We start from the raw sequence: 23,202 nt of genomic DNA, 5'->3' as shown, positions 1-23,202 counted from the left end.
CTGGGAGGGATTGGGGGCAGGAGGGGAAGGGGACGACAGAGGATGAGATGGCTGGATGGCATCACCGACTCGATGGACATGAGTTTGAGTGAACTCCAGGAGTTGGTGATGGACAGGGAGGCCTGGCGTGCTGTGATTCATGGGGTCGCAAAGAGTCAGACATGACTGAGCGACTGAACTGAACTGTCAAGCCCAGTGCTGAATGATCTTGTGTGCCTTACTTATTTCACTCCCAAATCTTTCCTGTGATATATTTGTGGCAGATGTATTGAGGCTTTCCCTCAATATTCATTCTTCCTTTCTTTTCTGTTGTTGTTCCATCGCTAAATCATGTCCAACTCTCTGCAACCCCATGGGCTGCAAAATTTCTGATGGTTGCCCAGGTGAAGACTACATTTCCCACATTTTCTGCAGCTAGGGGTGGCGATGGGCCTAAGTTCCAGTTGATGGGTTGGAAGCTGTAGTGTTGTGTGGCAGCTTCCAATAAACCCCTTTTGGAACAGCTAGTAGGTATCCTTTCCTCTTCTTTGTCCTTCCTCTCTCCTCCTATTTGGAATGCCTAAGTGCCATAATTTTAGGTCATGAGATTGACACCATGCAGGTAAAACAACTAGAAGAGAGACCTTCTGTTTATGACATTGGGAAGCACAATATCAGCATTGTATTGCCTTTTGGGACTTTAGGGGAGGGACAGTAAATTGCTATCTTATTTAAACTGCTATTTGGGGTATTGTCAAAATGTCTGGTTTTGGTTTAGCGCAGGGTTGGCAAACTTTTTGTCAAGGGCCAGATAGTAAAGTCTTTAGTTTCTGTGGGCCATCTATGGTCCTTGTCACAAATTATTCCTTTCTGTTTTCAAAACAACTTTTTAAAATGTAAAAATAGTTCAGTCCTTTAAACAACAGCAACCATCCATAGCTCAAGGTCTAACAAAACACAGAAGGCTGGATTTGGTCTCCAGGGATGGTGTGCTGACCTCTCTGCTCTTGTTCTTTAAGGGAACAGTAGGAACCTCAGGGTAAATGTTGACTTCAGGGTCCACTTACCTTTCTGGAGCCATGTTTTCTCATTATTTTTTGTTTCTGAGTATTCTTGTTTTCTTTATTGATTGGAAAATAAAGCATTCAATCATTAAAAGTTACATTTACTCTCAGAATTTGCACCAGAGGAAACTTTTATAAAAGATGTGAATGTAAAGAAGTCACGAAAGGGACATTGCAACTATGGATCATTAATATTTAGGTATTTACTCAAAGAGGGAAAATTTTAGTTTTCAGGAAAGGAAAATGAATCAGCAACACATGTTGATACTTTTTAAAACTTTATAATGGTATTTGAAAATTAAATTAAAATCATTTTACTATCCTGGAATTACACTAATCATTACAATGTCACATTATTGATTATCTTATGAGATTTACGCTTCTACAGTGCACATTATATCTTCCAAACCAATGATTACTTTCCTGATGAATGAATGTTGTAATTTTATTCAGTATGTTTAGATAGATCACAGAGTCTTATAAAACACTGTACGCAAAGTACAAAAATAAGTGCCTTATGCACATTCTTTAATACTGTTTTCGTTTCTTTCTTTGGTACCTCAGCTAAATAACTTCACATAAATAGTATCAATAATAACAAGAAGGAAAAGAAGCAAGAAATTGCTTAACATCTAGAAACTAGAGATGCATTTTGCGGACAGCATGCTTTTTATCAAGAGAAGAGATAATATCTGGCTATATTGTAGTCAGAAGTAGAAAAAAAAAGAACTCATGAAGAAATAGGGATAAAATGCCAATAATTACATTACATCTTTAAACCACTGATAATGACAAATTGATTTAAACAGACGGATCTTCAGCCTAGGAGCTCAAATATCTCTTATGAATTATTGCAGAAAATGCAAAGTTTCAAAATTTACGTTTGGAAAAAGTATGTATACTTCATTGTAAATCATCTACTGGAAAGAAATAAAGGTATAGACAAGGCTTGTTAAGCATTGTTAAATTTTATAAACACAGGTATATTTAGAAAATAGAAATAGTTAATAACCAAAATGTCCTCAAGTAAATAAAAAGCACGGATCTCTGCTCATTAAGATCATAAGTCAATATGTGAATTTGTCAACTCCATGTTTTAAAGGTCCTCTGGATCTCTAATTATAATTTTTTCTTCTTTTAAAATTTTTGGATAGTCTGTTATATTTCTCCTGGGGAAAATATTTGAAGACTCATTTTTACTTAAGTAGAAATAACAACAGATCGAGTTAAATCTGTCTTTAAAAAGGCTTACTGTACCAACCTAGTGTTTGGTCAGAAACAAAGTTTAGAGCAGAGTTGATTTATTTTGGGGATTCTGACTAAATGACAAAACCTACCAGCTGATGCACTTAAATATGTGCAATTATATTCATTTTTAAAAACTGCATAATGGATCACTAGACTGTGCACCCCACTGAGAGAAAAAACTTTTTAAAAAATTTGTATTCACAGTTTCTGGCATAAGAGTAAGTGCATAGTAAAAACAGACTGATCATACATTCTATGAACATTTTTGTGGGCTCATAGCAAGAGACTAGTAACACTCAGTATTAGTAAAGAGAATAAAGGAGGAGTGAAAAACTTTCCTTTTTAACAGGAATTTCTATCTATTAATATTATTTTCCATTACAAATAATAAAATCTTTATATAGGATTATATGAGGATTGGGGGTGAAGAATAGTTGATGAATAACCATAATGGTGAATTAAATGCAAGGGAGTTAGTGTTTGAGCAAATCTAAGACACAGGAGGGGAAAAGGCAACATGCCTCTTAGTGTGAAGCTTTATACAGGAAATCCTTTCTGTTTTGAGGTGTAGGTAACTTGGTTCAAGAAAGAAAGAAACCAGCAAGTGCTCTAAGACCTTGCTAATGCCCTCTGGATTTTGACAGACCAAGAACATGCCTCTAAGGGCCATTTTTCATCTTTTCTGCTGTACTCTTTGGCCAAGTGGCTGCGAGCTCAGTGAATGACAGGCAGAACTCAGGACCCAGCACCCAGGGGCAGTGGGAAGAAAGCAAGGGCCAGAATGGGGTCATAGAGACTCAGCTAGATGGACAGTGGATCGAGGGTAACCCTGGAAGAGAAGATGATGCATTTTTATATTCACCATGCTCCTACCTCAGTCAGAAAGAAGTGGTCAGGTCTTTTAGTTTAAGCTATATCTGCTCTGGAGAGAATAAAGCCACATTGACAACATCAAGAAAACAAAAAGAGCCATAAAGATGGAGTCACTGTATAATTTGTTGTCTAAACTGAGACACATTTGAAAGTAAGGGGGATAATTGTTTATTTTAATTGTTGATAGTTAATATTTATAATGGGACAACAGATGTAAGCCTACACTGTCCTGGCAAACCAGGATGTACCGTCACTCCAGAGAGATGCTATTGAACAATGAGTGGCGTGGATGCTCGTTGGTCTCTAAGAAATTCCTGCTGGCAGCTTACTTTCTTTAAAGAGCTGTTTCTTGCTATTTCTCCTCCCCTTAGACAAAGTAACATATGTGAACGGAGAGTAGGGGCATCTTCTTTTCTTGATTTCTCCCTCAAAATAGGAGAGATGTCCACAAGAGAGAGGTAGATGCAGAAGTGTTCTATATTTTATTCCAGGCATTTTTGAATGAATGAAGCCTTCTGGTTTCATATTGCTTTTTACTTCAAGATTGGTAATGAACTTCTCTTCACTACTAGCTAAAGTATAAGGTATTGTTTTATCTTTCCTACAAAACTGAGGGCAACTGGGGATGTGTAAAGCCTGCTGTCTCCCATAAATGAGTCTCTGTGTTCAAGGCATACATTGCTGTCCCTGTTATACCTGTTCATTCTATATTCTGCATAACATTGCAAGAAAAAGCTGGCTTTTAAAATGTTGGCATTTGAGGGGCAATAGAATATTCTATACCCATTTTTTTATTGATTAAAAAAATGTTTTACCCCATAAGTAAAGAGGTATGGGGGGAGTCAGAAAAAATTCTTATTTTCCTAGTAGTTTCACTAATTATAGCAGAATATGTTTGGCTTTGTTCTAATGTTGGCAAATGCAAATATACAGCCTGGTTAATACTTGACATGTTTTATGACTATGTCCTCATTAAACTGAGAGTATTTTCAAGATATTACTAGAATGAAGTGAAATATCAATACCAGACTTGACAAATTAACAAAACCAGTAGACAACTGTTGCTTGTCAGGTAAGAATGTCTATTGCCTTATTTCTCTTTCAATAAGTATATTAAAATTCTAAGTCGTGCTATTAATATTTTCTCTTAAAAGTGTTTATCACAAAGTTCACTTATGGTATCATATTTGAAACTTAGTTTGTCTTTAATAGATGTCTTTACAATGTATAAAAATGTATCTACAAAATATAAAAGTATGGATTCTCTAGTTTAAACTGTAGCTATGTTTTCACCTCCTGGAAACTTCTATGTGAGTTCAAGGGTGAAGGGGATACATGACTATGCACTTGTATTGTTCCTTTTTAGTTGTAAGTTACTTTTGGGAAATCTGGGCTAGGGCTGGAGTTACACAATAATAACAAACTTTATCAAACTTTGTAGCTTTGAATACAAGACAATTTACTGAAAAATCCTAGCTTTCTTTATTGACCCTTATTCTGCCAAGGCACCCTGGAAAATCTCCCTATCCCCATGGATTCAAATTGTGACCCAGTTGCCCAAGAAATAACTATAAAATAGTCATTTAAAAATATAGTGAAAAAGAACACAAGTTAAAAATTACATGAGGTAATATTTCTGAAAAGCTAATCTATATGATTGGAAGAATATTTTGTTTTATTTTTTAAAAAAACTTTTAACTTTTAAGTAAGACAAAGTAATTTGCTACATATCTGTTATCAATAGATAGCTATAATTTCCATCCACCATTAAAAAGTTAAATATCTGTGGTTTGGAAATATGTTCTCATTTGTTAGATATTTTTTGAAGTTGATGTTTTCTTAACATGAGGTAGCTTCCTAGCAGCATTTTGGGTGCTGTCACCCGAATACAATGTGGTTTGGCATGATACTAGGTTTGGGCAGGGTTGGCTGGGTGTGGATAGTCATCTAGGAAAATTATATTTTGTGGCAGTTAAAGGCAGTTCTAGCTATATTGATGGGGTGGGAGAGAAATTCAACAATTTAAGAAGAGGAGCATTTTTACAGAGAAGAAAAATTGACATCTAATCTCACTGCTATTTCATTTCCTCCTAAGAACTATAGGACTGATTTTAATTCTCACTAAGCAATCCCATGGATGGAGGAGCCTGGTGGGCTACAGTCTGTGGGGTCGCTAAGAGTCGGGGACGACTGAGTGAATTCACTTTCATGCATTGGAGAAGGCAATGGCAACCCACTCCAGTGTTCTTGCCTTGAGAATCCCAGGGACAGGGGAGCCTGGTGGGCTACTGTCTATGGGGTCACATCGAATCGGACGTGACTGTAGTGACTTAGCAGCAGCAGCAGCAAGCTATTAATACCCAAATTTAGAAACCCAATTCTAACTTACTAGATGTTTCTAGATTATTGGCTTGGGTATTTTGTTCTTATCACTTGGTAGGTTGTTTTTAAATTTTTCTATGAAGATTTTTTTTCTACTAGGCAATAAATTAAGAAAAAGGAAAATATCAATACACAAAGAATGATAGGTATTAGATAAGTGCTAATTTCTGAAGTTCAAAAACATGAACATGCAAAAAGAATTTTGGTTCTACATTTGCTTTTTTTTAAAATCTCAAGTTTTAAAGTTTCAAATTCATCATAGTGGGACTTATTTTACATTATTTAATTTGGGCAAAGGAAGTGAAAACATATGGTATGGTGAACACACTGAAACTTTCATGATTTTTGTTCTAAATGGGATTCCCTACATTTTACTAGAATAAAGTTTTAGCAAAAAAAAAAAAAAAAACCAAAAAACCTATATCTACTCACTTGAATAAAACTAGTATTCAGGAAGTAAATGTCATGAATACTTATTTTCCCTTGAGCAAGAATGAGCTGATATTCCAGTGGAAATTTTCTTTATACTTTGGTATTATTGTATATTTATGTTTCTGCTCTTAACCTTTAAAAAAGTGATTATGATTTAATTTGGAATAATAATTTTTTTTCTCATAAAGAGGTTCTTGTATTAACTAATTGTTCTTTTTGATTATATTTTAAACTACTCTGGATCGGACCTTCTATTGTACATATACCAGCCAGGCAGAGTGAGTTTTTCTGTTCATTTTCAAAGATTTTAAAGAGCATTAAAACTTTTGTCCTTGGAATTTGAAATGCTTCTTTGGACTGAGTAGAAACCTGCCTGCCTTCACTGTAATTACTCTCCATGAGTATGAAAGCAGGTCCATGGGGGAGTATAAATTTAAACCTAAGAATTGCTTAAGGAAATATTGTTCACTTTCTTCTATTTAAAATTGGTTTGGTCCAAGAGTTAGTTTGAAGCCAGTATGAATTATAGTCACATCTATACTTCTCATGAGATGACTGTGTGTAAAAATAAGATCTGGCTATTTGTTTTCATTTATTAGACATTTTTTTTCTTTCATCTTTCTACTTAATGAAAGTGAAACTAAAAAAAAATTTTTTTTTAAACAGAGTGGAAATACAAAGAATACAGCAGTTCCCAAATTTAGCTACATACTTGAATCACCTAAGGATCTTAAAAAAAAAACAAAAAACCAAAAAATTACTGATGTCAGGCTCCGATCCCAGGACATTCTGATGTAATTGGTATGAGGTGTGACCTTGGCTTTGGTGGGTTGAAAAACTCTCCAGGTGTTTCTAATGTGGAGTCAAGTCTGGGAAACACTGTCCTTGGAAATAGGAAAAGTAAAACATAAAATTGAAAGCACGAGGCCTTTCAGTGTTTAAGCTGTAGCCTTGAAGCCTTCGATACCTGATTGGAGTTAACAGAACTGAAAGGTTACAAGGACTCGTAACTGTTGTTGGAATTTACCTGATTTTGACTGGAATCTGGCCTGATCATTTGGATCATAGAATTCCATTCAAGAGTTGACAAATTTTTCTATGCTTTGGTGTTTGTTTGCCTTTCAGTCTTGAGGAATTTTACAAAGGCCAGGGATTTTTGAAATGGAAATTGAGTACTGAATGTCTTTCACCACTAATGGGACTGTAGTGGTTCATAACAGGTATTCTGTTCTGTGTTTGGATTTTGCTTATTTCTGTTTTGAACAAAAAGCCATCACTTACAAGTACAAAAAGAAAGCAGCACCTTCTACTCTTGTCTCCATCCCAGTTTCTCTAGCACTCTTACCTTGGATCTTCTAGAGAAGAGGCCCCAAACACTGGATATTTTGATAAATAGCACCTTTGCTGAGTATCTGAAGACTCAGCTTCTAATATTCAGAGATGGACATGAGGTTCTCCTGTGATAATTTTCAAGACCAAAGGACTCAGATATGGTGAAGCGGTCTGATACTTACTGAAAGTAAAAGGAAGAAAAGGCAGTGGATTTCTCAGCAGATTTAGTACAAGTGGGTTAGACAGTCCACGGCTGAACTTAAGATGAGATAACTGTCTCTGAATGCTGGATGGTGGGCTAGGTGCTGCAAAAACATCAAAGAAATATGAGTAAATCTTCACTCCTCTCTTAGTTTGAAGTGACTTTTCAGGCAGTTTGAATAGGTAAAAGTATCCTAAATGGTATTCTGTAGATTTGACTTAATTTTTTGCAATATTGGAGATGAGCAAAATGAGACTGAGAGGAAAATAAATCAATATGAACAAGTCAGGATGTTTAAAATGAGAAAAAGTCATTTCATGTTGGTACGACAATTATCTCCTGGGGATCCTTGGGATTGGTAGGAGTTCTAGGGAAAAAGAGGTGTGGGCTAATGAGTTAACAAACAATGGGCCTGGATTTAACAATAGCTATAACAGATCACATCAATTACCAAGTCCCCAGGGGATGCAGGGGATGAGAAGATCCTGACCTACAACAAAATGACTGGATGGATTTGCAGACTGACATGATGCTGATTCCTTTAAACTTGGACAATCGCTCACAAGCTCCAGGCTATGAACATGCCACATGCAGTGGGCAATGGGAAACATACTTGGAAACTCATCTCCTACTGTCCTTTTGTGACCGTGTATTGAAGCTGGAAGCCACGGGCTAAGACTCTGGAATTACTTGGCTCCCTTGGTTGTTACTGGTTGTCCAAGTCTGTTTAGCTCCTGAATTCTTGCTGGCTAAAATGTGTCTCTCTACTTTGTCAAGGTTTGTAAACATGCTCCCAAAACCCTCAGGAACCCTGAAAGAAAAACTTCTGGGGACAATAACTCTTTAGTTATCTGTTAGATAAATGGCTCCTTAACATTGCATTTAGTTAGGAATAAAGTTCTCTTCGCATAATTTTACAATTAGTATAAGGTGTACAGTCTCAGGACAGGCATCACTTTGGGACAAGTATCGTGATCATTGGGGGACTGAGTTAGAGGTTTATTTCTTCTGGACTGAGTTTGTGTGTTTTATTCTTAAGACAAAGATGTCTTCAGAAGGCTCCATATCCATCCCCTCGGGCAGTCACTGCAAAAGTGGGGTAGACCTCATACGCTGCATATGCTGCTAAGTCTTGTCCCAGGGTCACCGCTTGCTTGAGCTGGGCAGCAGACACAGATGCAGTTGGACTGGGGACAGCGTAGCCTGGAGGAGGAGGCAAAGAAAACTTCATGAAGGGGTTTTAGATTTGCTTCCTTTTGGCTTGTTGTCTTCTTTTTGAAAGATGACAATTTAGCATGGTTGCTTAAAACCCAAAATTAATATGTATATTTTAAAAGGTGCCCTCTGAAGACATAATATCTGGACTCATGCAATAGGGAACAGTGTTTCTCAGAGTAGGGTCAACCACCTATGTCAGAATCATTTCACTCTTAGAAAACTAGAAACATTGGGGATAGATCCCAAGAAACAGACACTTCACAGGATGCTGAGTTGAGAAAAGCTTGAGGTTCAGAACTTTTACGGAGGGTCTCAGAACTTATAATGCAGGAGGCAATGGCACCCCACTCCAGTACTTTTGCCTGGAAACTCCCATGGATGGAGGAGCCTGGTAGGCTGCAGTCCGTGGGGTCGCTAAGGGTCGTACACGACTGAGCGACTTCCCTTTCACTTTCGTGCATTGGAGAAGGAAATGGCAACCCACTCCAGTGTTCCTGCCTGGAGAATCCCAGGGACGGGGGAGCCTGGTTGGCTGCTGTCTATGGGGTCGCACAGAGTCGGACACGACTGAAGTGACTTAGCAGCAGCAGCAGAACTTATAAAGCAGGGCAGGCAATTGATGGGTTGGTAAGGCATGGGGGGTGGGCTCTGTGGGTCCGGTTCTGCTGCACCCCACCTCACCTAAACTGAATATTAAAAGCCATTGCTGTACTCAGGATTGTAAGGACTGCGTAGACCAGTAGGATAAATATTTAACATTTTAGCATATGTCTATGAGCAGCATAAAAGCAAATACCTAGTGTGGCCACCTTTTGACCTAACTGGACAAGGCCCAAAATACCTAACCCCACCAGCAGTCTGTCTTTGGTGTATGTGGAGGCCTTGATGCTCATCCTGTCAGAGAACCAAGGGGTTTGAGTAATAAAGACATAATCATGTACTTTCATAGTACTGTTTTTCTAGCTGATCAATATTCCCTTTTGAAGAAAAGAGCATAATAGCTGTTATCTACAAGCAATATTTCCCTGTTAATGTTTTAGATCAAAACCTGGTTCTTTCTGAGATGATCCCCAAATTGTGAAAGATAACAAGAAAAAGGGAAAAGTGTGCTTAAGCAACAAATGGAGACCTGATTTTCTAATTTTTTAAAAAGCCCATTGGTTTCTGTGTTGTGGGAGTCTGCCCAACCCCAGACACATTGATTTGTTTCTGGTGGCTTCTCAGGAAGTGGTGGCAGGAAGCTGGCTGGACTAGTTTTTTAAAAATTGAATCCACTCCTTGGCTCGTGCACTTGGGGCAGTAAATGCTGACTAATGCACGAGTGGAGTTTGGTACATTTTCCACGGATATGAGAAATGTGTTAAGAATTACTTTCATAACTTTGGAAACAGTATTTCTAAAGTAAGTAAAATATGTGTGTGTATGCATGGAGCATAGATTTTATGTTTAGGGATTTTGAGTTTTCTTTTTCAATTTGGCTAATTTCTAAAGCACAAGAGTATTTGTGTTCCAAACAGAGTCTTTCCTTGGAGCCTGTTATTCTTTGCTTGACTTCATAGTGAGTTATAACAGATCATCTCAAATTCTTAGGCATTCCCAAGATGAGTCTCCTGCTCTAAATAATTTTTTATTTCTTGTAGGGGCAAATAAAAGTGAGGATAAGATAAAACATTTTTGAGTAAAAAGCAAATCCTTTCCAGTGTGAAAGCAAACTTTTAAAATTCTTCTGGAAGTGGCTCATTTATTTTTACAGTACATGAATTAGATGTCTTTGGGGTACAGCTCTCTGTAAGACAGGGGTTTAACTTTGCGGGAACTGAGAAGCCTGACACAAGTCCCCAGAAGATGGATGAGTCAACACCCTGTTGTATGGAAAGCGAGCACAAAGCTTATGGCCCCAGCACAATCCAAGGGGGAACCTGGCCCTTGGCAGTGGCTGCTGTTGGTTTGGTAACTTTTAAGGCGTGCATCACACATCTTCTCCATATTCTACAGACCAAAGCTGGACTTGAGATCATACTTGTGTGTGAAGCGTGATTAGTTTTAGCCTCACTTGCCAGAATGGAAGACATATTGGCAAGTTTTGAGAAATAAAAGGAAATGAGAGCAGGCTCAGGTGTCATGGATGTGAGGAATATAGCAGTCCTCATACCCATGTGCAATCAGTATATAAATTAATCAATTGATAGGAATGTCCTATTTCTAGGTCTGGTTTGATTTGGGCTTATGGGAAGTATGCTAACAGTGACAAGTCAGAATAATAGATTTCTTTGAAAGATACAAACTTTTATTATTAAGAGTGGAGTTGCTCAGACTAACTGCTGAAGGAAAATTTCCAAAAGACATTTCTTGTCTGGGCCTCTTTAATCTCTAGAGGATTCATTTTAATGATTAGCATTTGTTGTGGGTACATAATAAATGGGGGAAAATCTTTTAAATGTGACCCTGAAGGCATGTTGATCTACAGATAGGCTTTACTTTAAGTGATCAGCATACGCCCCAGACCTAAATTATACAACAGATAAAATGAGCCTGATTATCCCCTTATTGAAAGGGTCTCTCTCTCTCTTTTCTCTCCCCCTCTCTCACATACAGAATTTACTTCAAATAATTTTAAAAAATCTGCTCTACACATTTCTTTCAGAAAGCAAAGTAATAAAAGTAGGATTGAGTAGAACTGAAGATTAGAACGAGGGAGGGAGTCCAAGGATTGCTTCAAAGCTGATTGACCTTGGCAAATGGCTTAATCTCTCCAGTACTTGGTTTCTTCACCAGTGCAATGGGCATGAAGGTAGAGTCTGTCTCTTGTGGTGTCATGAGCATTGCTGAGATAGGTGAGTGCCTGGCACATAGTTAGAGTTCAAATAAATATCAGCTATTCATAGGCAGTTCTAACCTCTCTTACTAAAAGTAAAAACCAAAACAAAACCAGAGGCAGAGTGACTGCTCCATTCTCGGTCACACAGAGTCTCACAGCTGAACTAAGACCCCTGCCACCCGGCTCTATTCTCCCGCCTATACATTGATGGCTCACTAATCAGATTTAGAGTAGATGGTGTTCACAGACAACTCTGTGAGTCCATGGTACCCAAACACTCTCTGTAGGGTGTCATTTCTGGCGCTAATTTTTCCAAACCTGGAAAAGCAGTAGCAGAAGCAGCGGCAGCAGCTGCGGTTTGGGCGTCGGCTCCATCAGTGGGGATGCCCAGGGCCTGCAGGGTGTATTCAGCTGCGTAAGTCTTTGCTTCATCCACATAGGCACTTAGCTTCGGAGGTGTGAAAGGGTGGCTGGAAAGCAGAGTTAGTCAGGGTGCACATTTTATTAATAAATGTGTGCTGCTGAGACATGAAAACCTAAGGCTCTGTATGCTTTTTAAGATGATTGGATAATAGAATTTTGGGTGGGTACTTATCTTTCTTTTTGCTTTTAAACCTTTTAAGGATCTATGCATGTCGGAATATTTGTGAATTTATTTAGAACATGGGTGGGATGACACTCCTGGAATGTACTTGCAACTCATTGTAAACCTTTTCTAATATATATGTGAAACATGATGGTTCCTAAAACGTGCAGAAATGCAGGCTCAAGGTAAAATTCTGAAGGTCATAACCACTAACAGAGAGGTTATGTCTTTCGTCCAAGATTTAAATGGCAGAGGAAGGTGTTATTAGGTATAAAATGGTAATTTCATATAGTTCAACCCAAATACTACACAGATAAAAACATGGGCTATAGTTTTCATTTCTATTACACTTAATATGCACAGTTTTCTATTGGTTGATGAGAGTACCCAATCTTCGTTGTCTCTGAAACTTAGGGGCTTTGAGATGCTAGTCTCATAGCTGGCACATATATCCCAAATACACACCTCAACGTATGCTTTGACTAAAATGACTTGGTAGTAAGCTTGAATATTTATCTTCTTTAGATAGCGATAAATATATACTACATTTACAAGAGACTCTTATTCTAAAATCTAAATGATGAGAAGTTACACACATGGCAGGATTCTGGCTGGCCAGGGCAGGAATGGTTATTTTGTATAAGAAGAGTTGTCTTTGATCTTGTCCAATGGCAGAGTGAAGTTGATACACAGGTTGTCCCCAGTTATTTTTCTGACAAATTTCTTCCAGTATCTACAAGAGTGGGAAAAAAAGTGACTTTTCTTTCAAATGTCACATTTGCATTATTTCTCCAGCTTTCAGGTTTTTAAACTGAATCTTCAGCGTTTAAGCAAATATAAGAAGATATAAAATGCCACATGGTTTAATGACTCATAAAATTTAAGATGAACTCCATTTGAACTCCATTTAAAATGTTGTCTATTAATTCATAAAAATAATTTCACATCATTTATTTTAATATGCTTTTAGTTTAGTCCATTAGCTCTAAGTTTTTTACCAATACTTTACTTTTACGATTTGTTTGATATATTCTTTTTTTTATATGATATTCCAACACTGTGTAGCTGGATTTACTCATTATTACTGTGAATCCTTTTGTTTATAATCGGTTAGAGAAAATAATCTAAGGATTTATTCCTATTTCATGGCATTTGTCATAGGGTTGTAACTTTACATTTTCACAAAAATAGAGTTAAAAAGTTTGATGGGCATTTCTTGATGGACATGAATAGATGCGTGTTGGTAGTTGCCATGTTTTTGTTTGGCAAGACACCACTTCTGGCTATTTTTACAATGATCTGATTTTTAGAAGCTGCCTTCTGTCATTACTCCAAACCAAATCTTTCCTAATGGCACATATTTTCCTCATCCTGAAACCATTTTTGTTGGCCCACAAGCCCTGATGCTCCCACTGGGCAGCAGATTCAGTAAACTGTGCAACATAAGGCATAAATCTGAAAAAATAACTCCTGGGGTAGAACTGTTCCCTAGACTGAGTCCATGGATCTTATCTCATTTGCTCAAATCCTCGTCCAGCAGCAATGGCACATTTTCTTATTTATTAAACTTTTAGGTTGTTTCTATTTCCTCTACTACTAACTTTTGCTTTTTAGTACTCTTAGCTTTGCAGCATCTTTTTTCATCTACAAAGTGTTCTCTAAGGTTCCGGGGCAATAGTCAGTTACTTGCCCTAGTAGGCATTTTGCCTGCTTGTTTATGCCCATTGTGCAGACACGTGTAAAGGATTTTAACTCTAACTCCTGACTCTGCAGGGCAGTCCTAGTACCTCTGCTCTTCTTGTTGGAAATTCATAACCACTCCAAGAATTTGTCAAGGCTCCATCTAGGCTGGTTGGTTGTGGCATGACCCTTAATTTCTAAGCCATAGTTGCAGAAATTCAGAGAGAATAATTTTGAAAACTTTCATTGGTTCATAGAGATGGTTACTGATGGTATTATAAAGCATGACCAATTTCTCACCTGGGCTAATATAAAAGCAGAGATCATTACACACTCTGTAGTAGCTCTTAGAACTATTACATAGAATTTATGACAATGATGGGGCTTCCCAAGTATTGCTAGTGGTAAAGAACCCTCCTGCCAAGCAGAAGACATATGAGACATGGGTTCAGTTTCCGGGTCAGGAAGATGCCCCGAAGGAGGGCATGGCAGCACATTTTAGTATTCTTGCCTGGAAAATCTCATGAACAGAGGAGCCAAGAGAGCTATCCATGGTGTCACAAAAAGTCAGACATGACTGAAGTGACTTAGCATGCAGCATGCACATGACAATGATTCTCTTTTTTTCCTTAAAATGTTTCTAGATACCCCAATACTTTAATTCGATTGCTTCTTTTAGGTTTTAACACAAGATATATTGGATGACTAGCTTTTGTGTTTTCTGAACAAAGCTCCATCGTTGTACTTAACTAGATTTTATTGTAGTTATTTATGTGTCAGGATCCTCTCACTGGATTGCCATATGATTTTTGATGGCAAGGATTATGTTATATTTGCTTTCCCATCTTTAGACATATTATTACTGTTTACTACTCTAATGGGCATCCTTAAAAAAAAATTACCTAGGGAGGGTTGCAGAAACTATAGATGAGCTCCTTTATATGTACAAGAAAGCTATTACTCCTACCAAAAATAATCAACCAAAAAAAAAAAAAAAACACACCCATTCCAGATGAGCTTTTAGAAAATCAAGTTTTCTACTTGATTGTAATCATAAGGCTACTTCCTTAAATTTGGGGCTTATATCTTTGGGGTGGGAGTCAGGAAGTTTCTTTTAGGATTTGCAAACTGTCAACTTGATTATTCAGCCAAAGTATCTTTGCAGAGTCCAACACGTAAAGCACATCCAGAGGGAACAGTCTGAGGGTTAACACAGATCCTGTTTTATTTTTAACCCTGTGATTCAGTTTCCATACTGGAACAACTTTTATAGCTTTAAAATTTCCAATAATAAAAATCATACCTCATGCAAGAATGTGAAAACTTAGAACTGTGAAATGAAAGCAAAAAAATTTACCATAAAGCCACTGCCCAAATATAATCACTGTAGAAGACTTAATTTGATATGACTGATGGCATATCATAGTTAATATGAGTAATGATACACCATAGATTGCACGGTGTTTTCACTTTAAGAGTGTTTCCAAGAAAAGATGTTCTAATGAATCTATTCATTCCCTGTTGTGAGTGCTCTTCATTTGCTAACCAGCCTTGCTTTATTTTGTTTTCTTTTAAGGTACTTGTTGATAATTCTTAGTAGTACTCAGGATTTTTGCATTTCAGTGGATGATTATTTAAGATGTCAAATTTTATAATAAAAAAAAATAAAGAGTCTGAAGTGGACCAATGGTATTCAGTGCCCACTGTTGTCTCACAATATGTTATGTTGATTGGTTACTTTATGTAATAAAACAAAAGAAAACAAAACAAGACAACAGCCCCAAGTAGGGATCAAGTCAAATCCATTGATGAATGGTGAATGATTGTCTTTGACCCAACTTATACAAACTATCCAAGCTGCCTCTGGAATAACATTACATACCTGGGGAGCAAGTTTAATTCCTTGGGGCTTTAAAGTGACAGGATTCATTGGGGTGAGCTCCATCCCAGGTAAAAGGTCATAGAGTTTGTCTTCTCTCTTGTCTCCTTTGACCTGGTATCCGCGGCCCAGGCCTGTGTAAGCCAAATAGCCACGGCCGCCCAGTCCTCTCACTCCCGCAGCCCCTACAGGTACATTCATGTAAATTTCTAGGAATGTAAGAAGGCATTAAACTGAATCAAACCACCAGAAAATCACCCTGAATCTTACTGTAATGGAAAAGTTAGCCCAAGTCACATTGATTATTGCCCTGAAGGTAGATAGAAAACTCCAGGATTCTGATATAATGAAACTCAACATAATACAACATTTACCACAGGCATTTTTTTTTTTAAACTGTATATAGAAGAAAGCAGTACTATCAAAGCTATGGATAAGTACACATGCCACTTTAAAACTTGGGTATAGAGAAAAATTGTGCAGTTTCTCTCTTCAGTTAATTTTGCATTGACATTTTTTGTAGACTAATACATGTTGGGAGGTATATATTTTCACATTTCACAGTGTAATATGACCACATGTATTAAAATAAGTCTTGTCTTTTTGTCTTTGACCAGTATATTAGAAATGAATTCTAGTTTTCCCTAATGTTCCATTCCTGATGACCTGTTGGAAAACCAATGTTTAGAAAATGTGTTTTAAAATACCCCATTTTCTTATATTCTATCAATGTGACGTTTAAATTTCCGTTGAGTTTCATTAATAGATTACTTTTGATTTTTTGTTTTGCCACATTGCTACTTTGATTTCCTATTAGTGTTGTAAAGAGATAAAAAGTTGATTACCCTTCATCCATGAATATCATTCATTGATTTCTTTCTTGTTATAAGACAGGTATTTTTCCCCTTGGAGTACAGTTTGTTTTTTTCCTACATTACAACTGGTTGACAACTTAATGTAAAGATTGTTTAATGATGTGATTTTAGATGATAAATGTACAATGGTTTAATGACATAATTTGCCATCAAACATATAAATAGATTGTCCTGAATGGATTTCCTTCAGGAAAAGGTTCCTAAAGGTTTCTTTTATATTACAACTTTGGGTGAAGTGATTGTATTATGAGTATGGAACTTTCAAGGCAGTTGAAGACTAGAACTCCTAGGATGGCCAATTCAGTTCTCCTGAAAAATAGTAAAACACAGTAAGATAATTGTTTCCACAGTAATCTGGACATGCCCCTTGCTTCTAGTCAAACCCAAGAATAGATTTAAGTACACATTTTTGTCATGAATTGCCCAGACTGTTGTCATATTTGGAAGACAGAATTGAGATTCTGTTGGCATTGATTCCTAGGAGAACCATTCTGAACCCCATCAGGCAAAATCAAGACAGTTTCTTGAAAAAATGCTTTCCTTATCTTTGACATTTTTTGAAATAACTGAGCTCAGAGAACTTCTCAAACATTTGGAATTCTCATAGGATTCAGCAGGAAAGATTAGTTTGGCAATGAGATTGAGAGTTGTTTGTTTATTTTTTTCTATTTGGACTTTTATTATTTAGTTCCCCATATCCTCGAGAAAGAAGTTGATTTCCCTAGTAATGTGGCTTTTTGGAAGGCATTGTATATATTTCTCAGGGGAGGTCAGATGAGAGCATCTCATGTATCTGTTAGAATATATTTATGATAATTTGTGATTTATATATGGACATGATGGCACTGAGTCACCATCCAATACACATGTCTTGACATTTAAGGTAATTGGTTTCCTCTGAACCATACTGCTCCCATTTGAAAGTTTTGTAATGAGTCACATATGTTTGTAATATGGTAGTACAATGATAAGAGACTAGAAATTGTGGATTTGAATTTTAGTGTGTGCATATTTTATGGGCCTGTGCAGAGATCAAATGCATACCTTAAATTCATTTACACTGTATTCTGACCAAGTTTTTCAATAACCAGTTGTAATGTGAAAAAAGATTCCTATGAAAGGAAAAATATTAATGTAATATTTGATTTTCAATAAGCCATTTTCCAGTTCTTTTCTCCCAGTAGACTCATACAATTAGACATAACTTAGACACAAGTCTATTGCAGTACGAGTAATTTGAAATTGCAGAGCTTCATCTAAGAGCTGATTAATGTTACCTCTAACAGAAGGGGCCCGGATAATGGCCCTGTTGCCAAGATGTCCTTTGGTGGTTGGGAAATGAAGGCTGGGAATTGCTGTGTAGGCCTGGGGGGCATAGAAGACAGGCGCGCCAAGGTAGGTGGTGGCGGGATCATAAACATGGCCCAGAGAGTAGGTGTACTCTCCCTGCAACATGGTGCCCCTTCCACCTGTTCCTCGGGTGTACCTAACATAACTGTCCTTGTCCACTGGTTTGGCTAGGGTCACTTCAATGGGGGACCCGTCCAGCACCTGTTGTAGACAGTAAGGAAAAAGCATATGAAAAGATATGAGGTGTGGCTCAGGTGTGGCTGAGTCCTAGTAACATGTCTCCTTCTAAGGGTAGGCTATTTGCTGCTGTTTACTCTTTCACTTATCTGTTTGAAAGGAAAATGTTACCTGTCACATCAGTAAACATAGGATGTTGCAGCCATCAAGCCATCACATTACAGCTGCCCCCAGTGGTGACCTTGAAGGAACTCAGGATGGGAAAGAATAGGACACTGGCTCTAGATAGCGAGGTGCATATCAAAGGAATGATTTCAGTGAGCTCAGACTTGCATCTTCCCATATACTGAAAAGTGCTAAATTCCTTAACTTGAGATACGAGGTTTTCTTTACCAGTTATCTTTTGTTGTTCTAACTACCTGGTCTTTGTTGCAAAACTCCTATATATCTGGCTCCTCTCTTACCTCTTCAGAGTAGTCCTTTATAACTATTGAGAGGCTGTCTCCCAGGCTTCAGGTCCTCAGAATATCCTCAAAATGAAACATAGTTCTCAACTTTTAGGTTATGTAATTTTTCCATTCAACATATGCGTCATCTTTTCATAGGTTCTTGTTTTGTATGCCAGTTGAATTTTCCCTGAATGGTTTGTTGGTAAATTGCATATAATCTGTCAACAGGCCAATAATTGGCCACTGTCTATGGACATATTAGTTACAAATCTATTGACTGAATACAGTCACTGAGACAGAATTATGTAATATTTTTATGTGATGTATTTAAAAATACATACTTATATAATTACATAATTCTAAGACATTTTAGGTTAATTATGGGTGGAATATAATCTCCAGTACCTAACACAGTGCAATGAAGATGAAAGGAAATCAATAAAAGGTCTTATCAATTGTTCACAGTTTGTTATGGGCAGCCTAGTCAGGCCTTTCCAGTTGCCAGCCAGCTAAGTGTCTTACTCTTTGGAGCTACATCATAGCTGAGTTTTTACTGGAAAAAAAGAGCGGCTTAAAAGTAGGACCCTACTTAAGGAAGTCAAATCATTGAGGGCACTTCATTTGTCCTCTATAGATACTTCCTTAAAAAGCAAACTTTTGATCTGCTAAACAAACAGGGATAGCAGGTCAGTACTAATGTTTCTCAAGTCAGGTGCTACTTAAAACTTGTCTTCAAAAACTTTTGAAGTGATTCTTTTCTGATACTAGTTTTTTTACATTTTGCAAACATATCTGGATGTTGAAAATAATGGCCATGTGTAGATCTACAAGTGTGATTTGCTTTTTAATGTGTTGTTTGCATACATAAGAGACAAAGATGGCTCTCAACAGTTACTTGATACATTGATATATTTACTGTCAAAGAGACAAGGTATTTTTAGGAGGCATTTGTAGCTTCTTCCAAATAAGAATGTTATTTTTTTAATAAAGAAAAGAAATATTAATGTTCCTGCAAATATTCCCTTTCACAGCAGCTGATGATTTCATGGGTGATCCAGTGGTTCCTGGATCACTGATGTCTGCTGGACAAAGTTCATGCTTTATGATCATCCTGATCATTTGGGATCAGCCTCTTGTTCCTAGTTAGTATCTACCCTACTTTTTAGTAGCAGGAATCATTATCAAATATCTTAGGTTGAACACACACAGAGAGAGAATTCAGCTCATATTCTACCATATTATAAGAAGAAACAGACTTGGAGTATTAAAGAAATACCTTGGATGTAATTCTTTGTCTTTGTTCCTGTCTTAAGAAAGATCTCTTGATATAGAAGCGCCTGTAAGTACAGACCTATTTAGGTATCTTATCTTAGGTCTGTACTTACAGGCACTTCTATATCAAGAGATGCTTTCAGTGAAATTATTCTTTACTGAAAAGTCAGATTTCTTAATGTGATAGACTTTGTTCTGCATGCCTCTGCTCCTTTACAGTGTTCTAAACCCAGTATTGTATCTCGCTTATTTTGTTTAGGTGTTTCAAGGTCTAGAACAATATCATATTAACCCGTATAGCCCCAAGCCCAGCAAGATTACTTTCTCATTGTAGACATTCACAGGTATTTGTAGAATAAGTGAATAATCACATGCAATGCTCAGTTCATCACCTTTCTGTCCAAATAGGTTTCCCTGCCTGACTTCCCTAACATCATTATCCTGGTTCTCTCTATTGAAAACCTAAAATGACTCATCTTTCTTTGCCACTGCTCCATCCAATCAGTTCCTGGATCCTTTGAATTCACCCTGCATAGTTCTGTGTAGAGCTTTCTCCTACATTCCATTCTCACCCTCATTCAAGCCCTTATTTCTTCCCATTTGAGTGACTTGAATAGTTACTTAACTAGTTCCAATTACATCTCTCTCCCTATTCTATGAAACTTCAGTTCTTAATAGGTTGATTTCCCTAAATTGTTAATGGGATCATTACTTCACTGCACAAAAATCTTCAAAGCCTCACCTTGTCTAATAGATTAAATATAAATATCCATCAGTTCAGTTCAGTCGCTCAGTCGTGTCCAACTCTTTGCGACTCCATGAATCACAGCACGCCAGGCCTCCCTGTCCATCACCAACTCCCGGAGTTCACTCAAACTCGTGTCCATCGAGCTGGTGATGCCATTCAGCCATTTCATTCTCTGTCGTCCCCGTCTCCTCCCATCCCCAATCCCTCCGAGCATCAGACTCTTTTCCAGTGAGTCAACTTGTTGCATGAGGTGGCCAAAGTATTGGAGTTTCATGGATACTTAAAAACTTTCATAGTTCTAGGCAAACTTACTTTTGATTTTTCCATATCACACTACAGTTAAGTATTATTATAATATTTAATATATATATTTAATAATAACATTGAATATGTATTTAACTATATAACACATTTATCATTATTATAAAAATATGTAGCCATGGGTTTCCCTGATAGTTCAGTCGGTAAAGAATCTGCCTGCAGTGCAGGAGACCCAGGTTCAATCCCTGAGTGAGGAAGATCCCCTAGAGAAGGAAATGTCAACCCACTCCAGTATTCTTGCCTGGAAAGTCCTATGGACAGAGGAGCCTGGCGGGCTACAGACCATGGGGTAGCAAGAGTCAGACACAACTTAGTGACTAAACCACCATAAATATGCCAGGTGCAAAAACTGGAAACAGTTTGAATACTTTTCCACTATGATGATTCCAATGCAATTATTTAGCATTTAATTTACAATGGGCCCTTCTTTGCAAGCATCATGTATCCTCAGAAATGTTTTCAAAGTGAGAAACTAATCTATCACATTTTTTCAAAGAAATATTATTATGACACTAAATGTAATTATCAATGAAGAAATAATATTTTGCTTCCCAGACATATATTTAAATATGCATTAATATTTTGCTTTCAAGTTTCCTTTTTGTGTTTTGGAGTCAGTAGTCTCCCCCACTATGCAGCCCCCACACCACCCTCCCCCCACAGCAGGATTCACACAATTCTGTAGACCAGGAATAGCTCATAAGCCCAGGCCCCACTATGTCTGAAGGCCTTGTGTGGAGACCCTCTATTTGCCCTGTAGATCCACTCCCCATTGGCTGCCAGCCTCCAAGCTCCCACAGGGAGTTCTGCATGGCTCGCCTTCAGGGCTCCTGGGCCTTCCAGATTATGATTGAATTTAGTCAAAGGGGAGGCCTGGCCAGAGGTTGGCAGGAGAGAGAGCAGCAAGTGCGAGGTATTTCTTCTCTTGGCTCCCTCTCTATGAGGTGACCTTGGCCTGAATATGTCCATTGGCCAAAGTTCATTACTTTTCTCAACAAGATCTGCTCTTTACAATCCTCTCTCCTTTAGGTTTCCTGTTACTTCTCTAGTCCTTTGTCTCCTTGGCTCCAGGAGTGCCTGAGCCCCAGGCTTCTGCACAGTCTCTTTTAATTCTTCTGCCTGAGGCTCATACCTTTATAGTTAGTCCCTTTGCCAATCGTCTCCTATTAGGATTGACCAGTGCAAGGCCTGGCAGGTGAAACAGCCCTATGCTCATTCGATTCATAGCAAGGCAATCCATCTTTCCTGTTCTCCAATTATACTTTGCTCTTTACAAATTCTATGCCTCTGTCTGAGATTACCTCTCCTTTGCCATGTTTTGGTTATTTTTTTCCTTTTGGTATTCTTCCCAAGTGTCATGGCTTCTCTTAAATATTATCTTTTCACATCTATGAAGATTTTCTGATTCTTAATAACCTACTCCTCTTTGAACATTGTCACCACTTCTTATCCATTTTTTTTAAACAATATTTATCTGACTGGACTTTGCAAAGGTATTTGAGTACTTGTCTTAATCCTCAGTTGACTTTTAGCCACTTGATAAGCATCTTTGGTTTGATCCTTTAAGTATTCCAAATAATATCTAGCATGATAAATTGTTTACAGAAGATTTTCAATATTATGGGATTAATAGGTACATATTATACTGGTTTCTATATATAAATCATAAGTTAGAGTATAATATTACTAGTTGTTTTTCCCAGAGCTTACTCTTGGCAGGGTGAAGAGATTCCAAGCTTTCCAGACTTGGAATATCAAACTCTAAGTGCAGAATGAATCTTGACATCTTGTCAGATCATCAGTCACCAAAATACTGTACTACAAAGGTTATAATTTCTTTGAAATAATGAGAGAAAACTGAAATTGGGAAAATCACCTTGGGATACTCCATTCAAACTATTTCTAAAAAAATTGAGGGCCAGTGGCTTGTCCAAATCAGCCAAAATTAGAGATAGAATTGGACATATAAGCCACATCTCTGTTGAATTTTCCATCACCCTTTTGTTCTTCTTAGATGGACTAAGACTGCCATGTCAGAGATGGAGGAAGCCTCAGTGAGATGGACTTGTAGGTCTCTTCTCCTGAATAAAACCTCCACAACAAACTGTGGTGGAATCTGTACATAGTTCTTCTTTGTCCTACATTACCTTCCCGTTTAAAGCTTTCATAGCCTCCACTGCATCTTCTCGGTTAGTGAAGTGCACAAAAGCATAGTCTCGGATTTTCTTCACCCTTTCCACAGCACCTGGAAGCAAAGTGAAAGTAGCTTCATTAGCAAACCTGAGATAGCTCTGAACACGATATACTTAAACATTTA

General features: G+C 37.5%; 1 protein-coding gene across 3 annotated transcripts in view; it reads right to left on the bottom strand.

Annotated features, from left to right (window-relative positions):
- Window positions 1–8,563: 8,563 nt before the first annotated feature.
- Window positions 8,564–23,202, bottom strand: part of A1CF (APOBEC1 complementation factor) — a 52,517-nt gene continuing 37,878 nt past the window's right edge. For 2 of the 3 annotated variants that reach the window (XM_088842504.1, XM_055425946.2), the window contains 6 exons: window positions 23,033–23,130; window positions 17,846–18,119; window positions 15,697–15,902; window positions 12,731–12,867; window positions 11,867–12,018; window positions 8,564–8,715 (listed from right to left, as the gene is read on the bottom strand). In XM_088842504.1, the coding sequence (XP_088698630.1) occupies window positions 8,564–8,715; window positions 11,867–12,018; window positions 12,731–12,867; window positions 15,697–15,902; window positions 17,846–18,119; window positions 23,033–23,130 (1,019 nt within the window). The remainder of the gene's footprint in view (window positions 8,716–11,866; window positions 12,019–12,730; window positions 12,868–15,696; window positions 15,903–17,845; window positions 18,120–23,032; window positions 23,131–23,202) is intronic. The other variant, XM_088842505.1, reaches the window with a different exon arrangement.

The sequence above is a fragment of the Moschus berezovskii genome, chromosome 12 (assembly GCF_049115385.1).
Source record: "Moschus berezovskii isolate FMDL1 chromosome 12, NW_MosBer_1.0, whole genome shotgun sequence".
Taxonomy (NCBI): Eukaryota; Metazoa; Chordata; class Mammalia; order Artiodactyla; family Moschidae; genus Moschus; species Moschus berezovskii.
This window is presented reverse-complemented; position numbering and strand designations above follow the sequence as displayed.